At 41.0% G+C, this 16,912-nt stretch overlaps 1 protein-coding gene across 3 annotated transcripts in view; it reads right to left on the bottom strand.

Annotated features, from left to right (window-relative positions):
• Positions 1-6,260: 6,260 nt before the first annotated feature.
• Positions 6,261-16,912, bottom strand: part of ddr2l (discoidin domain receptor family, member 2, like) — a 49,431-nt gene continuing 38,779 nt past the window's right edge. For 2 of the 3 annotated variants that reach the window (XM_068309854.1, XM_068309855.1), the window contains exons 9-20: positions 16,637-16,883; positions 16,452-16,544; positions 16,193-16,332; positions 13,764-13,875; positions 13,526-13,636; positions 13,100-13,174; positions 12,568-12,812; positions 12,311-12,438; positions 11,873-12,070; positions 11,264-11,498; positions 10,839-10,988; positions 6,261-10,240 (exon numbers count right to left, since the gene is read on the bottom strand). In XM_068309854.1, coding sequence (XP_068165955.1) covers positions 10,106-10,240; positions 10,839-10,988; positions 11,264-11,498; positions 11,873-12,070; positions 12,311-12,438; positions 12,568-12,812; positions 13,100-13,174; positions 13,526-13,636; positions 13,764-13,875; positions 16,193-16,332; positions 16,452-16,544; positions 16,637-16,883 — 1,869 coding nt within the window. In that variant the 3' untranslated portion in view covers positions 6,261-10,105. The remainder of the gene's footprint in view (positions 10,241-10,838; positions 10,989-11,263; positions 11,499-11,872; positions 12,071-12,310; positions 12,439-12,567; positions 12,813-13,099; positions 13,175-13,525; positions 13,637-13,763; positions 13,876-16,192; positions 16,333-16,451; positions 16,545-16,636; positions 16,884-16,912) is intronic. The other variant, XM_068309858.1, reaches the window with a different exon arrangement.

Below are 16,912 nucleotides of genomic sequence, written 5' to 3'. Positions count from 1 at the left end.
CTGGGGATACTGCTCCGTTTCATTCATAACAATAAACTATCAGTAAAATATGCTAATATAGAGAATGTAAAACAAGTGACAAATGGAAGGATTCCTTTGTATCCAGTAGTGTCGGTATCTCACTCTATGACTAGTCATGTGTTTAGCTTTTGGGTTGCTAACGTTTTGTACCTTTATGTTTCATTTGAATGCCCTTGAAAATTCTTTCAAGGGCAATGATTAAAGCTGAAATTAATGGTGATGTGAAAACCACATTTCACTGGAACCTTTGAGTTTAATTCAGAACAGGGTAACACTTGAATTCTGTGTTGTAGAAGTAGCAATCCCGATACCAGCACCAGGTAGCCACGCCACCAGCTTTTAATGTGTACGTAGATGAACCGATTACTTCATATTAGGAAAAAGGGATCGAGCTCCTTTTTTAATGACGTTTGTGTAAAGATCAAAGAGAGACTGACTATCGCAGTGCTCTGCGCTTCCATCTCAGGAATACAAGCCAGCAGCAGCTGTGTTTCCAATGAGAAGCAGGTGTCGGCATGATCTGAGCCCTTTAAGCAGCTTCATAATTAGGGTTGGCTGCCTGGAGGGGCACCCTGTGCTCAGGACACATAAAGATCCATGGAAACACCAGCCACAACATTTCTGGCCTTCATCCCCACCATCATCACCATTGCCTCCTGTGTGTGTGTGTGTGTGTGTGTGTGTGTGTTTGTTTGTGTGTGTGTGTGTGTGCGTGCGTGCGTGTGTGTATAGCTGATAAATTCACACACTACGAATTCAGAGCATCAATCGCATGAGTTTGTGGGAGAAAGTGTCAGTAAAAATGTTGTGATTGTACTAATATTGAGTGTTTGTTTAGTACCGTACAGAACCCCTCCACAGCCTGGCCACTTAAAAGGTGTTGAAGACTTGATGCAGTGATGTAGGTGAACATCACACCTTATTGAGATGACTTCATGCGTGAGACACGTGAGTGAACTAAAGAGGACCGTATGTTAAACTACAGAGTGAATGGCTGTTTGTGATTCACAATCCTCACATTTCAAATTTCACACAACTTTTCAGTAAAATCAGGTTTTCTGTGGATGATGTGTACACAAAAATCTGATTGATTCTAAATAAAAGAACCTTTTTTTCAATGTCATGTGTAGTCTTTGGATACACTCCTGTATAAGCAACACAAATACAAGAATGACAGGAATTCAAGTAACTTTGCTTAAAAACACATGAGCTGATTGTAGTCATCAACTGCCATAAAAGCAAAATGACCAGAGGATGCAGATTATCGAGTGTTAATAATCTGCTCCTGAACAGCTGACCATGTGTTTGACATCCTCCACAGTAAAATGACGCTCAAACATTCACAACTTTTGCATTCATTCCAGTCTGAATTGTTGTTGTTACACAGATGACTCCAAAGATGCGATCACTTTGAGCATACCCTCCAGTTCAATCAATAACAGATTAATTCATGCTTTCATTGTTGAACAATGAGGCTGATAATGTGTGTCATGTATCAACATTGCTGGTCCAGCAAAAAATGTTACCAATGCAGTGCAGCTCCCTTCACTTTAAAACCCACCCTAAACATCATTAAGGAAGACAGGTTACAGAAAAACAATAGTACAAACAAAACAAACAAAAAAAAGTGAATGAATCCATCCAGTCATGATGAAGCCGTTAATGCTAACATTTCCATGACATGGAAGTATGGCTGCCCAACTTGTTAAAGTCAGGACCTTATTAATGATCCACTTTTTATCCATCCATCCATCCATCCGTCCATCCACCCATTCTTGATGATCTGCTTGTAAGGGGTTGTAACAGCACTAAACTAGAGCCAGACCCAGTAAAAACATCATAAACTTCATCAGGTCTTGGTCCCACGTCAGCTAGCTCACCCCTGAGCTCAACACCCAGCTCCCAACAGCTATAGGATAGATCAACACGTGTTTCATTAACAGAGATAGGTGTGTCATGTTTCTGTAGTGTTTCACTGTAGTTTCCAAAGATCCATCAATCCGTCTGTACTAGTCTCCTCAGCTAAAAGAGGAACTGTAATGTGTGCGATCAGATTGTGTGTGTTTGAGTATGGTAACAATATTTTCAATGGAATTCAATGAAATTTAGCAGAAGGTGGGCCCATGAGGAGGGGAACATATGATTACCTTACAGGTACACCTTACACCTTTATTTTTCCTTTATTTTTTTCATGTTATGTCACATCTGATTGGCTTGGTAGGATGATGACATTTCTCAAAATTGTCAAAGCTTGCTTAGTTGAGAATCTACATGAGAAGTATCAGAGGTCGGATGTTAGAGTAAGAGAAGTCATGTCGTCACCATAGTGAGATTATTCATTTATTCATTTTCAATTGCTTGTTCCACCTACTGCCAGTCACGGGGGTTGCTGGAGCCTATCGAAGATGACTTGTGGACAAGAAATGGGGGGCGCTCTGAGCACACCAGCAGTGCGCTGTGGATCCACATGGAAGAGAAACAACCCCCCAAGCACACACTCACACCTACAGGAAATTTGGAAACGATCAGTTGGAAGTACCCACTGCCCCACCATGCCATAGTGGGATTTGCAAATTAAAAAAATTATTAAGGACGGCACATTGGTGCCATCGATAGCGCCGTCACCTCAGAGTGGGAAGGTTCTGGGTTCAGTTCCTTTCTGTGCGGAGTTTATATGTTCTCCCCGTGTCTGTATGGGTTCACTCCGGGTTCTTCAGCTTCATTCCTCCTCCAACAGGCAGCTTAGTTGGATTGATCACTCCAAATTGACCATAGGTGTTATTGTGCGCATGAATAGCCCTTTGTCTTTGTGTGGCCCCACAATGCACTGGTGACGCATTCTCGCTCATAGTGAGCTAGGATAAGCACAGGACCGTGAACCACAAGGCGGGAAAAGCGAATGTAAATGCAATGATTACGGTCGTTTCATCTACAAGGAAATGGATGGATGGATTCGGTAGTGCCTTCTAGTTGCAACTGTTACATATAAAGTCATTACTCTACCTGTTCCCAATTGCATCTGAAAAGATTTTCGTACCACGGAAAGAATATTTTTTACAATAATTTAATTATAACATTCATTTTCTGCTGCTGAATCCACCGAGCGGGTCACGGGGAGCTGGAGCCTATCTCAGCTGGCATGGGGTGTGAGACACTCTGGGCACGACGCCAATGAAGATGAAATTTTATTTTTTATTTGTTATATTTTAGATTTAGAGATATATTTGGAGACCTTGTAGGTTTTTCTTAGGTTCTTCATGAAAATAACTACTCCATAACAGGAAGTGTGTCACTCACAGCTTGAGATAAAATGTTTAACCATTAAATTTATATTTTAGTGCTCATTGTAAAAACAGAGTAATTCACCACCAGTCAATGTAAAGAGCTAATTCATATTTTATTACCAGTAAATTTTCATTGCCGTTGTCATGGGCAGCAAAAACATTACTAGTCACCAGGAGCACTGTTATAAACTAGAACACATAAGCCTTTGTCAATCTTGAAAAAAAAAAACCCAGCTTGAAAACCCTTAAAAGCCTTAAAATGTTTAAATAACAAGCCACAAAGAACATTCAGGTAGATCCAAGTGAAAACAAGTTTTTCATTATCAGATTAGAAAATGGGTCTGCTACCCTTGTGACTGAGGTCACACACACATATAATAGAAACAAATATTAAGACGTCTCAGTTTACAGGTTAAATTTAAGCTACTTCATTAATACAGATAGATTGGGTCCAACTGCCAAAATTAATCAAAATTTAAGCATTTTAATTCTAATCTAGATAATATCTGCAAGAATACCGGATTTTGATGGCAAAATTGACAATAGTCAAATGCTGTGTTAGAATAATCTAGATCTGTATTTGTTGTGTGATAGAATGATAGCTCAGATCCTGTACCTGAAATCTGCCAATTTTTGTTACATTTTCCAAAGGAACCAGATGTGAGAGTCAAAACATCATAAAATCCAAATTCTTTAAGCAGTCTTTTTAAAAACCAGGAAAGCTTAGAGTTTACAGCACCATGGGAATATCCAAAATAGTGGACAAACAGGCAAGGGGTCAAAATCCAAAACAAGAACAGACAAGGCAAGGCTAACTCGTGGTCGTACAAAAAGCAGTCAAGGAATACAATAGCGATTGGCATGCGAGACTCTCTGCTCAAACAAACACTGAGTAATGCTGCAACAGCGCTGAACTGACAGATAGATAGATAGATAGATAGATAGATAGATAGATAGATAGATAGATAGATAGATAGATAGATAGATAGATAGATAGATAGATAGATAGATAGATAGATAGATAGAGAGAGAGAGAGAGAGAGAGAGAGAGAGAGAGGTAGGTAGGTAGGTAGGTAGAGAGAGAGAGAGAGAGAGAGAGAGAGAGAGAGAGAGAGAGAGAGAGAGAGAGAGAGAGAGAGAGAGAGATAGATAGATAGATAGATAGATAGATAGATAGATAGATAGATAGATAGATAGATAGATAGATAGATAGATAGATAGATAGATAGATAGATAGATAGATAGATACTTTATTAATCCCGGAGGAAATTGTATATATCCACTGCTCAGGCATTACATAACGAATAATACTGAATAAACACCAGGAGAAAAAGAAACACTGACATCACAGGACATACCGCAAGACATACACTACACTAACAGACACATGCAGCACTAACAGGACTTATATACTAAACTATAGCTAAAATATAAACACTATAAAATTAAAAAATAAACAGTATAAAATTTAAAAAATATAACAGTATTAAATTAAAATATAAACAGTATAAAATTAAAATATAAACAGTATAAAATTAAATTAAAATATAAAACAGTATAAAATAAAAAATATATAAACAGTATAAAATGAAATGAAATGAAATGAAATTCATTCAACCCCGTGCTGACCTGGCCACCTCCCCCCCGCTCCTCCTGAGAGAGTCATTGTACCCCCTGATGGCACGGGGCACGAAGGAGGACCTCAGCCTCTCTGTGGAGGCGCTGTGTGACAGCAGTCTGCCGCTGAAGGTGCTTCTCTGCTGGGAGAAGGTGGTGTGTAGGGGGTGGCTGGTGTTGTTCATGATAGCCTTAACTTTAGACATGGTCCTGCTCTCCAGAAGCGTCTCCACAGAGTCCAGGCTCAGCTAAACCACTGAGCCCGCTCTGCGGATGAGTCTGTTCAGACGGTCCATATCTCTTTTCCTGCCCCCCCCCACCCCCCCAACACACAATGGCGTATGACAGCACACTACGGACTGATAGAACATGAGAAGGAGCTTAGGACAGATGTTGAAGGAGGCCAGCCTCCTCAGGAAGTACATCCTGCTCTGCTCCTTCTTGTACACACAGTCCGAGTTGAGTGACCAGTCCAGTCTGCTGTCTAGCTGCAGTCCCAGGTACTTATAGTTTCCTACCACCTCTACCTCACTGCCCTTGATGATCACTGGCTGTGGAGACGTTGAGCTGGAGCTGGTTCTGTTGGCACCACTCTACGAAGTCAGCCACCAATGCCCTGTACCCCCCCTCATCACCCCCGGATACATGCCACTATCGCAGTGTCATTGGAGTACTTCTGTATGTGGCATGTATCCGAGTTGTGCTTGAAGTCTGATGTGTAGAGGGTGAAGAGAATGGGGGAGAGAACGGTCCCCTGTGGCGCCCCCGTGCTGCTGGTCACCATAGAATACAAACAGTCCCCCATACGGACGTACTGGGGTCTGTCCGTTAGGCAACAGCGCTGAACTGAAAGTGAAGGGCCTTAAATAGACATACCAGGGTGCTATATTAGGTGGAACTAATGATCAACTAATTAACTAGGGGAAGAACTAAACACGAATTGTCTAAAGGCCAAACAAAATCACGGGAAACAAACTAGGTGCAGCAAATCATGAATGTGGCAGTAACAGAAAACTAGAAAAGAACATGACCTGAAAACAAATTAACAAAAAGCAAAGTCAGGAACGTATAAATAAGCCAAAACAGAACATGGCAGATGCAGATCATCACAATTTTCCAGTGAAAGTTGCCCCAACATTCCAGCTACAACAAGAGCTTCTTTGGCTTCACCTTTCATATCGGTTACTGTACTATTCTTTCAGACCCTGATACTTCTCCATCTTTAACTGCTACCTCTTCCTGACATTACTGTCAGCTGTGACTACCACAAAGTGAAAGGTTTTTCCCCTTGACAACCATCACTTTATATTTTATTTTATACAAATAAAACACAATCCATCTGTTTGGCAGCTGTTTATTATAAGAAAAACAAACAAACCCTGACATGAAAGTGTACAAAGTGAAAAAGATTAGGGACCCAGAACAGTTATCTACTCCCAATATATTAATATACACAGCTGCAAGGCTATGTTCAATAGATATCAGAAGTTGGACATCTGTGTAAGAAATTTTCAACACTGATCAGATGCTGGAAAATCAGAAATATCATCCCAGAATAAAATAGTCAAAGAAAAACCTACATAATTTTGATAGATAATCAATACTCAATAACAATTATCGCACATAGTCTGCATTCACACACTGAGATATCATAGATCACTTATGCTGTACACTATCACACTAAAGAGGATCTCTCTAACAGAAAAGCACTAAATACATAGGCTCACTGTAGCAAAGGACTCTGGGAGATTAATATTAGTGGTTTTCCTTAATTTGTCCTTTTATCTTGCTTTGGGAAAAATAAACTCCCCCTCTTTTGACCTCATACAGTAAATCTACAGAACAACCACCTTAGTCCCACCACTCTCCCAGTGCTCAAACGAATGTCAAAGAAACACACAACACATTTCCTCTCATATATACATACACACTCATTGAAATGTGACGATATAGTACGGATAACAAAACAATATTAATACAACAAGGCACTTCAAGAAGCGCTCGGACTACATCACTCACTTGTACTTGGTGTTTGTTCATTTCAGATTTCATGACTAAACACTGCATGTAAAGAACTGACAGACTACAAACCTTTGGGACATGAAATTCTGACATTTCAAACACCAAAATTTGATTTATATAATTTACACAGATGATGATTAGCAAGAGACGTTGTTTATTTCTTCTTGATTGGCTACAAATGTGTGTCCAAGTTCAACAAAATAGTTGAAGATGTGAATCTACTGCGAATATACGTAAATCCACATTGTTGTGATTTTTGTTGTTGTTAGATTGTCGAAGTGATATCTATTGATTGAACTGGAGGATCGTCATCGTCATCATCATCATCATCATCATCATCATCATCATCATCATCATCATCATCATCATCGTCGTCGTCGTCATCATCATCATCATCATCATCATCATCATCATCATCATCATCATTATTGTCATGTTTAAAATCATCTTGACAGGACATACAATTGTAATATGTGCCCTATAATTCCAGCATCAGGAATCTATATATACTTAAATGAATGTTCAGGCCATTAGCTGTAGTGAAAAGTTAAAGCTGTCAGAGAAAGGACACTTCGTTTGTTTTCTATCAATCTTCTTCAGTCTCTGGTCGCTCATAAACTTTCAGCTCAGACAACCAAATTATTTCTGCTATGGACAAAAAAACACATAGATATTCATGTCTGCCTGATCTTACCTAAATCTAAAGCAAAGTGGGAAAATGTGCAGAGAACTTGTCAGCATATCTTGGGTAAAAGTGCCAAATCCAAACTTTGTCTTGTTTGATCTGTAGATAATTTGTTTCAGCAGCAACTAAAGCCAATATTTTCCTTAAATATGTATGAATCAGATGACTAACTTAAAGATCTCGTAATAGTACCAGAGTACTAGGTAGTTTACCGTCGAGCTGAAATTATGCATTTTTCCAATACAGAATTTGTGTGATTACTAAAGCTGTCCTGAGAATCACTCTGGTGTGAATGTTTCAGTGTGAATTGTCTGTTAAGAGGGAAGGTGTGTAGAGACCAAAGGGTGTCTTTGAGCTTTTTGGTTTACATGGACATCCTTGAGGGGTTTTCATGGGGTCCTCAGTGAAGAAGGGAATAACATAATCCATCCATAATCCAACACAGTGACACAGTCAATTTTGATCATTGGCTTCTTTCTGTAAGAGGATTTCAAAAATCTTGTCGTATGGGAATCAGGAGATAAAGGTCTAATATGTGTCCGTTCAGACAGTTGTAATAGAACAGCTCAGTTTGTTGCATTTATTTTAAACGTATTTGTTACTTCTTGTTACTTACTTGTTACCTCAATTTCCCTTGGGATCATTAAAGTATCTATCTATCTATCTATCTATCTATCTATCTATCTATCTATCTATCTATCTATCTATCTATCTATCTATCTATCTATCTATCTATCTATCTATCTATCTATCTATCTATCTATCTATCTATCTATCTATCTATCTATCTATCTATCTATCTATCTACTTCAGATGATATAGACACATCCTTCCACCAGCTCATTAAAACTAAACCCTGACCGGAATCTGTATCCTATAGCCATTCTTTGTTGTTTGCTTATGAACATTTTTAAGTGATTAAACTCCTGACTTCCAAGATGCATGTGTCCCAATGCTCTATGGCTTCAGTGGATGCACAAACCAAAATCCGGACTCGCTCCATTGAGCCACAACAAGGCAAACGAAGACACAGACACACCTACAGACATACTGTACACACAGACAATATACAGATATTTTATCTTCCTTGGCGCAACACAGACAGGGATAACGTGATGACTGCAGATTGAGTTTTTTTTCTTTGGGTGGTGATAATTCTCCCTGCTACAAGTACCCATATTGGATTAATTATTGCTGACTCATGCTACAAAAGTAAGGCGCTTCGGGTAAAAAGCATCCACAGACTGGCAGACAATAATCATATTTTTAGACATCCGTTTTACATCAACTTGAATTTCATGAGGCATGTAATAGTGTTATCACATTTTTTTTTATCTCTCTTTGTCTTCTTTGGTTTCAATTTGCATATAATTAAAATGTCTTCCCAGTTACCAGTTACACTCATGTACACTAAAAAAACAATAAAAGTCAAAGAAGGTAAAAGAATTCAAATAGAATAAAAATCTAAAAATAAAACTACACTGCATTTTGACCCTAGCCCTAGCTCCAGTGTGGGTTAAAATATAAACATGAATAACTGAGAGACACAGACAGTGCTTTACAATAATAACAAGGCAGTCAGAGACTGCAAAATCCCGCAACTTACCCTGACATACTTCCAGAGTTGGTCTTTGACCATAGATCATAGCTAGTTGATAGGTAGATCAAAGCACTAGCTTTAATCTATGGTCTTATTTACACTGGCCTTCTCCCTCGTCTTTCTATCTTATCCGATTCCTGAGTGTACAAAAATTTAAATTTGACTTTGACCTACTTTTCTCAAGGTAAAGGTCATCATCTCATTTTCATCCCATTTGCCGTCCGAGTAATCTGCTTTTTGTTTAATCTTTCTATCTGCAACGGTTGCGAAGATATTTGGTGGACATACGAACGGACGGACGGACGAACAAATGAATGTATGAACACACAAACACTGACAATTACAATACATCACCGCTTTGAAGTGAGATGTAATAAAAACCACAGGGACAGGAGAAACTACCAAGACTGAAGGGTCGGTCCAGTTTATGGTGTCTTTAAAAGGCAAAAAGGGGGAGAACATGAAGTCAATGGCACCTCTGGTACCAAAAGAAACAGAAAAATAAGTTACATCAGATGGACAGGAAAGAACGTTTGGAAGAGATGGATGAAAATAAGACATCAGCAATAATATAAATCTTTATAAAGCTTAGGAATCTTGTTAACGGCTGCAGGTTTTAGAATGTTCCAAAAGTTACTCCTCTGAATTTACTGGCGTTCTCTTCTTTCGTCTCCATCTTCTCTCAGAATAGAGTACTTTTGTTATGACAATGCAAACAAATCTTCAGACCACAACTGCCAGTTTCTTAATTTTCTCTGTCACAGACTTACTCTTATAATGTAATCCCAGCGTCTTGAGTCAGTTTGTCATTTTACGGGAGTCCGTGGACAGGCGCTACTAAGGACAGTCACAATGGTGCGTGCCAGAAGTCTGGGCTCACTGGCTGACATGCGGCCTCAGGGCTTGGTATAGTCCCTCAAAGGTGGGCCGGTCCATTATATCACGACTCCAGCAACGCATCATCAGCTCAAAGAGAGAAGGTGGGCAGAGCGGAGGGGCATAAAGGAAGATCTGGTCGGGCAAAACAGCACAGTAAAAGAAGTTACATAGAAAAAAACCCAAACCAAAAAACAGAACAAAAGCAAAGCACTGGCAGATCTAGGCCACTGCTGTAGAATTGCTTCACTATACTGTATGTCTGAGAGTTACAATGTAGAATAATAGAATATATAAATAAGATAAAATTTCATGGAGCTAAAATATTTCAAACATCTAGAGACCATTCAGATTTTAGGAGCTCTGTAAGGCTCCTGAGGGCCTTAGTTTGGGAGCCATGGCTGGGAGGAGAAGCATTGCTGCACACTTCCCTCTAGTGGAAGACCTGTGACTCGCAAGCTGTGAGTTTGTTAACTGTTGTATTTGTCTTCTATTTTGAAGGGCGTGTCTTACAAGGTATAAATAGCCCAAGCCGACTGAAACCTCATGATGCAGCTCTATAGGAGGGAGTTCAGCAGTGGATTAATGGCTTAGCATTAAGTCAAATGCTGTCCTTTGTAGATGTGTGTGTGTGTGTGTGTGTGTGTGTGTGTGTGTGTGTGTGTGTGTGTGTGTGTGTGTGTTTGTGTGTGTGTGTGTGTGTGCGTGTGTGTGTGTGTGTGATTCGCCATACCTGTCTGCCCTGGTTCCTGAAGAACTCGCCAGTGTTCTCTATGACCTGTTCGTCAGACAGCAGGCTGTAGGGTTGCTCCTTGCACAGAGTGAAGATTTCCCACAGGGTGACGCCAAATGCCCAAACGTCGCTGGCTGTGGTGAACTTTCCCTGGAAGACAGGACCAAAGGAGTACCATCAAAACAGGATACTGTTCATCAAGTTATTACAATTTATATTTGTTTTAACCACTGCGCTCACGTTGATAACAAATGTTGATAATGTTTGGTATTTAAGTGGTTTTGGTCTCTAGGTCTACAAGTAAACTGGCATTGACTGGCATTAACTCTACCCATTGACCACAACCTTGAAATTATCATAACAGTATTTAATATATAGTAAGATCATAAAGGAATAAAGCAGTTCAGGCTAATTCCCCGTCTCACCAACAGGATGCTCTCCCACGCCATCCACCGTATGGGCAGCACCGCCCGGCCCTGGATGCGGTAGTAGTCGCTGCTGTACAGGTTTCGGCTCATCCCGAAGTCTGCTATCTTGATGGTGAGACGCCGGTCCAGCAGGCAGTTCCTGGTGGCCAGATCTCGATGCACAAAGTTTAAAGATGCCAGGTACTTCATCCCCATTGAGATCTGCACTGACATATGGAGGAGGTCTGACAGACTAGAGAAGAAAGGTAGAGGAGGAGACATGACAGAGGTGAGAATAATGAAATCATGCATGCTCTTTTTTATTTTTATTTTTTATTTTATATACTGTTATAATCCCTGAAAGGAAATTAAGAATGCACACTCTAGTATTTTAGTCAGTCACACGCATGCAAATTAGTGTGACTGTAATGCACACAACCACACACAAGAGGACCTGTAAGCATACAATGGGAGGTAGAGTGGTGGGCAGCCCCTTTGTGGAGCGGCTGCAGGAAAGCACTGATGATGGTCTTGAAAGTTTGCAACAAAAATGACATGAATTGATCATTTACTGAAAGGTTCAGACAATTCATGGTGTGTATTATAGTAGTGTGTATCTTAATTAACCTGACTGAGGGGATGTTGTTGGCATGTGTCAGCGTGCTCTCGATCTCCCGCTGTGACAGGAACATGTTGAGGTCTCCATTCTCCATGTACTCGGTCACCATGCACAGCGGGTCTGATGACACGCATACACACAGCAGCCGTATGATGTTTGGGTCGTTCAGACGAGACATGATCTTTATTTCCTTCAGAAAGTCGTTCCTTGATGGATAAACAGAGAGAGGGAAAGTACGCGAGTTACTTTCAGGTCAAAGGAACAAAATGGAATATGGAAATCCTGCTTGATTAATTAGGATGACACAGACTTGAAGCTATCCAAGAAGTGTACATGCCTCAATATTTTGAAGAAATGATTCATTTACATGTATTCAATCAATCATAGATAGATTTGAGGATCAATATACTTCTAAAAAAACACTTTAACACAGATGTGTCATGTACCTGGCCTGACTGGTAGCATCAGCCCTGAGCTGCTTGACAGCCACCAGTACTGAACGACCATCCCTGTCAGGGAGAGGTGAACCCTCCCCAAGGAATTCTGGGAGCCCCTCAGCCTCGCACAGGTGGACCTGCGAAGGACAAGTAGTAAAAAGAGACTATCATGTAGAATGTGAAAAAATACTGATGATGTCCTAATGTGTCCTTTCCTCTTTAACTTTCAGAGACACTCGGCGCCTCCTCTGACACTCCCTGCTCACCTCTCCAAACTGGCCCTCCCCCAGCTTCTCCCTGAAGATCAGTTGTTGTCGTGGGAACTCAGCGGCAGAGATGTCCTTCCTGGTCAGAGAGTCTACAGTGAGGGCCGGGACAGCGTACATGTTGCTGCCGGTGACACCCTGCAACCGCACAATATCGGTCTCGGCGTAGTGTGGCGCATTGCTATGGAAACACTGGTGCGGTGTGCACTGGGTGATGTCAGGCTCGGCATAGCCTCCTCCGCATGCTGCAAGAAGAGGAGGGGTTTGTTTATGTTGTTTATCTTATACTTAATATTGATATTAATAATACTATATCAATATTCCATATTAAGAATACTGAATATTATTGTTTTCACTGCTCCTATAGAGCAGGGAAGTGAAGGGAAACATTCCTCACATCTCTCTATCCTTCAACATCCTACAATAACAGGAATACAATGGAAACACCCAACTGAGACTGGGTTTCTGTGTTCATCCTGTCTCATGCATCTGATCCATATTTAAATTTCTGGTCAAACCTTTCAGCTCTTACCACGCAGCCCGCCTGATGCCACGTTACAGGAATTCAGCAGTAGGAAGTCATAAAGAGGATTACCGAGGAGGAGAGCTGGAGGAAAAGGAGGCAGAAATGGGGAGGGAGACAGACAGGTCTGGGAGGTGACAGAGAGAAAAACTGTAGAATTCATGCACATTTTATAGCAATGTTGAGAAAATACTGAAGAAACAAGAGAGCAAGAGGAAAAAGAAAAAAGAGAAGTCAGATGAAGAGATGCTGTCAGAAGCTATGAAGGACAGATAGCATGGACCACTCCACTGTGAAGGTGACTTTTGAAGAAGTGACAGGAGGGGGCAGAATGCAGCCGTTTAACAGATTGTACCAGAGGTCTTGGAGCACTTCCATGTCAAACTTATGCTCATATTTGTTCTCTGTTGTAAATTTAAACTCCATTATGTTTACCTGAGGCCTCAGCACTCTGTGACAGCTCTGGCAGCTTGTTTCTCAGCACTGCCGGGTTCTGGTACTGTGGGTCCAACAGGAAAACCCTCTCATAGTGAGGGTCGGAGTTGGCTAGGTTTGAGACAAGTGCAATCAGTAAATCCATTTGAACCAATTTACCGGTTCAAAATCTGACCTACTGTGGGATGGGTTAATCTTAGCGTTCTTTCTGAAAGGTAAGTGTAAGCCGGGATACTACCTATAGAAGCATGGGCAGAACGGGGGAGCACAGGGGGTGTCTGGAGGATAATGGTGTCGCTGCAGGATGACAGCCGGACTGTCACAACCTCATCGAGGATCCGGCGTGGAGCCTGGGGTAGAAGTGAGGAACAGGAAAATGTTTTTTAGCTGTAAGAAGTTTATACTTTATTATAATATACATAACAATAAAATGATGCCTCCTTTACACGGGTCCTGACACTTAACTTCCATCTTCATTATCAGTGGTCCCCAACCTGTTGTGCGTCACGGACCGGTTTCATCCAAGACAATATTTTCACAGACTGGCCTTCATTTGCTTGATATTCGTTAATGAAGCCAGGACAGTTGCTGTCTAATAATAAATCATCCGCAGTGGTTTTATGTAAAATGCAGACATCAACAGACATTAAAAAACTTTTTTTCATAAATTGATAATCAATATCTTTGTAAATAAAATAATTGTAAGAAATAATTATTTTAAAAACTCGATTCAAGTGAAATATGGCGATTTTCAATAGTGCATTCAACATAGGAGAAATACTGATCATTTCCAATAGAGGGGGAAACAAGTCAATCAAATACTGCAATAATGAGAATTAGTGGCTGGGGACCGCTGATCTAGGGGTAGCGGGAGACAATGACACATGAAGTGTGTTCCGAACGTCCGATCTACTCCGCAGTTTGGTTTTCTTTATGGTCACTGCATAAAATCCCGCTTCACAAAGAGAGGAGGTTGGAAATGGAGCCAGGTTTTTCAATACTTTTAGGATAATCTGCCTTGACTTTAATCCGGAACACTGGCGCAGTTCTGGGCGCTTAATTTAGGGGTAACGGCTGATAACCTGTCACGTGACGGAGACCTGTCAAGCGGGCCAGAGGCTGTCTCGCACAAACATTCCGCACAGACGTCAGTTTTCAAAATAAAACATCTTTAGACTGGTACTCAATAAAAAAAAAGTCAAACATTCTGTGCTGCCAGGTACCTAATGTCGCGACCTGGTGGTTGGGGACCACTGACGTAGACGGATGTAGCAGAGAATCGGGTAATTCTTCAAAATAAAACATCCTTCAGACTCTGAAATAAATAAAATGGAAATAATGTAAATTATTTTTTCTTTCTGTACAGCCAGGTACCAAATGACCCACGGACCTGTACTGGTCCACGGCCTGGGGTTTGGAGACCGCTGTTCATTATGATCATGACGAAATTGAATCATACACTTGAGTGAGTATTAAGTAAGGAAATAAGCTTCTGATCAGAAGTGATTTAGAGGGAAATATTCTCCAGCAGTTGTGGGTTTATGATCACGACTGGTTTGCAGGTTTCCTGTGTTATGTTGGTTACTGCTGAGCTTTTCAGAAAGAACAGGTAGCTTGAAACTAACACACTAGAAAATTAAAATCAGTAATGTTAGTCACACTCAGAGCATGCATCCCTTATTTACTGAGAGCAATAGTGTTATAAACTAACTAGTGGGAACCTGTGGAAATTCCACGATAAAACAATAATATCAGACTTTGTTTTCTTTTGCTTTTCTTCGCTGTCACAAGAAAACAAACCGCTGGGTCTGACAAAGCCGTAACAGCTCCGTGTGTGTGTGGGACAGACAAAAGTGAAGACGCAGGCCACTTCAGCATTATGGTCTGGCCATCCCTGTAGACACCGATTTCGTGAGTCCGGTCCTGGTGAATAAAGATCCGGGGTTCCCTACACAACAACGTGAGGTCTGTCACAATCAAATAATATAAACCGCTATGTTTGACGAAGCCAAAACGGCTCTGTAAGTGAGAGACATGGACAAATGTGAAGACCGGAGATAACTCGACTAGCGCCCCGAAGTTCGGGTGGAAACCGGCCAAAACTATACACAAAAAAAATGGTTGTTTTCTTGTGTACAATGTGTTTGCATTATATGTCAATGGAAATTAAACAGAAAATAGAGTATTTTCTGTGGTGACAGCTGTTAATTTAATTCCACAACGGTCTCAGGAGCTCTTGCTCACGTGATTCCTTCTGACAGATGTGCCGTCATTGGTTGGGCGCTTGACTGACAGGTAGTGGGTGGAGTTAAAAGCGTGACAGTGTGAGGTTTTCAAGTGAGCTTATTTGATATATAGGTGAGGAGATATTGCTTCAGTCTTTTATGGTAAAAGTGTCTAAAATTTGCATCAGATCTGTAGCATAGGTCTGCGTCATCAGACTCTAGCTATAAGTGTCCTGTTGTTATCTTATTTATTGAGCAGAGTACATTATTGAGTTAATAACTGTCCAACATTTCATCGTCAGTCTTATGGACCCCTCCCCACTCCAATAGAAAAACAAGCAACAACAAAAAGCAGTTGTATGCACATTTATAGTTGTATGCACATATATATAAAGTTTTCTCTCTTTTACTTTGGAATCTTCCTATCTACAAATGTGCTCACCTTCTCCAGCACCTTGCAGACATACTGGCACCAGAGGATGAGAAAGATGATGATCACCAACAGAAGGATGATGGTTACCAGACAGCCAATCAGAATTGGCGTGTTCCCGTCATCTGGTGGGTCACTGGCTGACGGATTGGCTGAGATAAGGTCAGAGACATAGACTTTGTTCACAAACCACTGACTTCTAGTGACAGGAAAAGATTACAGTAGTATGTATGTAATACATGATTAAGAAGGGTAGGGTTAAAGGTCATACCTGGGTTTGGTGTGGTTGACATGGAGTTTCCCTCATGGACTGCAGGGGACGAGGTCACCACCAGGGTCATCTGGGTCGGGAGTACAGTGTCCTCTGAGGGACATACGAAGGGAAGTTAGTATGTTTGTTTGGATGTGTGTGCTGTATTATATGTTTATACACATGTTGGTGTGTATTTGTGTTACCCGACTGAAAGGAGATTTCGCTGAACATCATCCAAACATCAGCGAAGTAAAAACGGCAGCGAAGGGACTTAGCGGTCCGACGATTCAGGGGCACAGTGACGTACCGGGCGCTCGGGTTTCTGTCATCCAAAACTGTTTTGAATGCCACAGTCTCCGCCTCCCAGCCTGCGATGAGGCGGGGCTTAAACCAACAGGAGACGGAGGAAAAGATCTTCACAGCACGGGAGAACATGTTGTTACTGTGAACCTGGATGGTAATACAAAGGAAGGTTAATA

The sequence above is a fragment of the Antennarius striatus genome, chromosome 3 (genome assembly GCF_040054535.1).
Source record: "Antennarius striatus isolate MH-2024 chromosome 3, ASM4005453v1, whole genome shotgun sequence".
Classification (NCBI taxonomy): domain Eukaryota; kingdom Metazoa; phylum Chordata; class Actinopteri; order Lophiiformes; family Antennariidae; genus Antennarius; species Antennarius striatus.
Note: the sequence above shows the minus strand (reverse complement) of the source record. Positions and strands in the feature narration are given on the sequence as shown.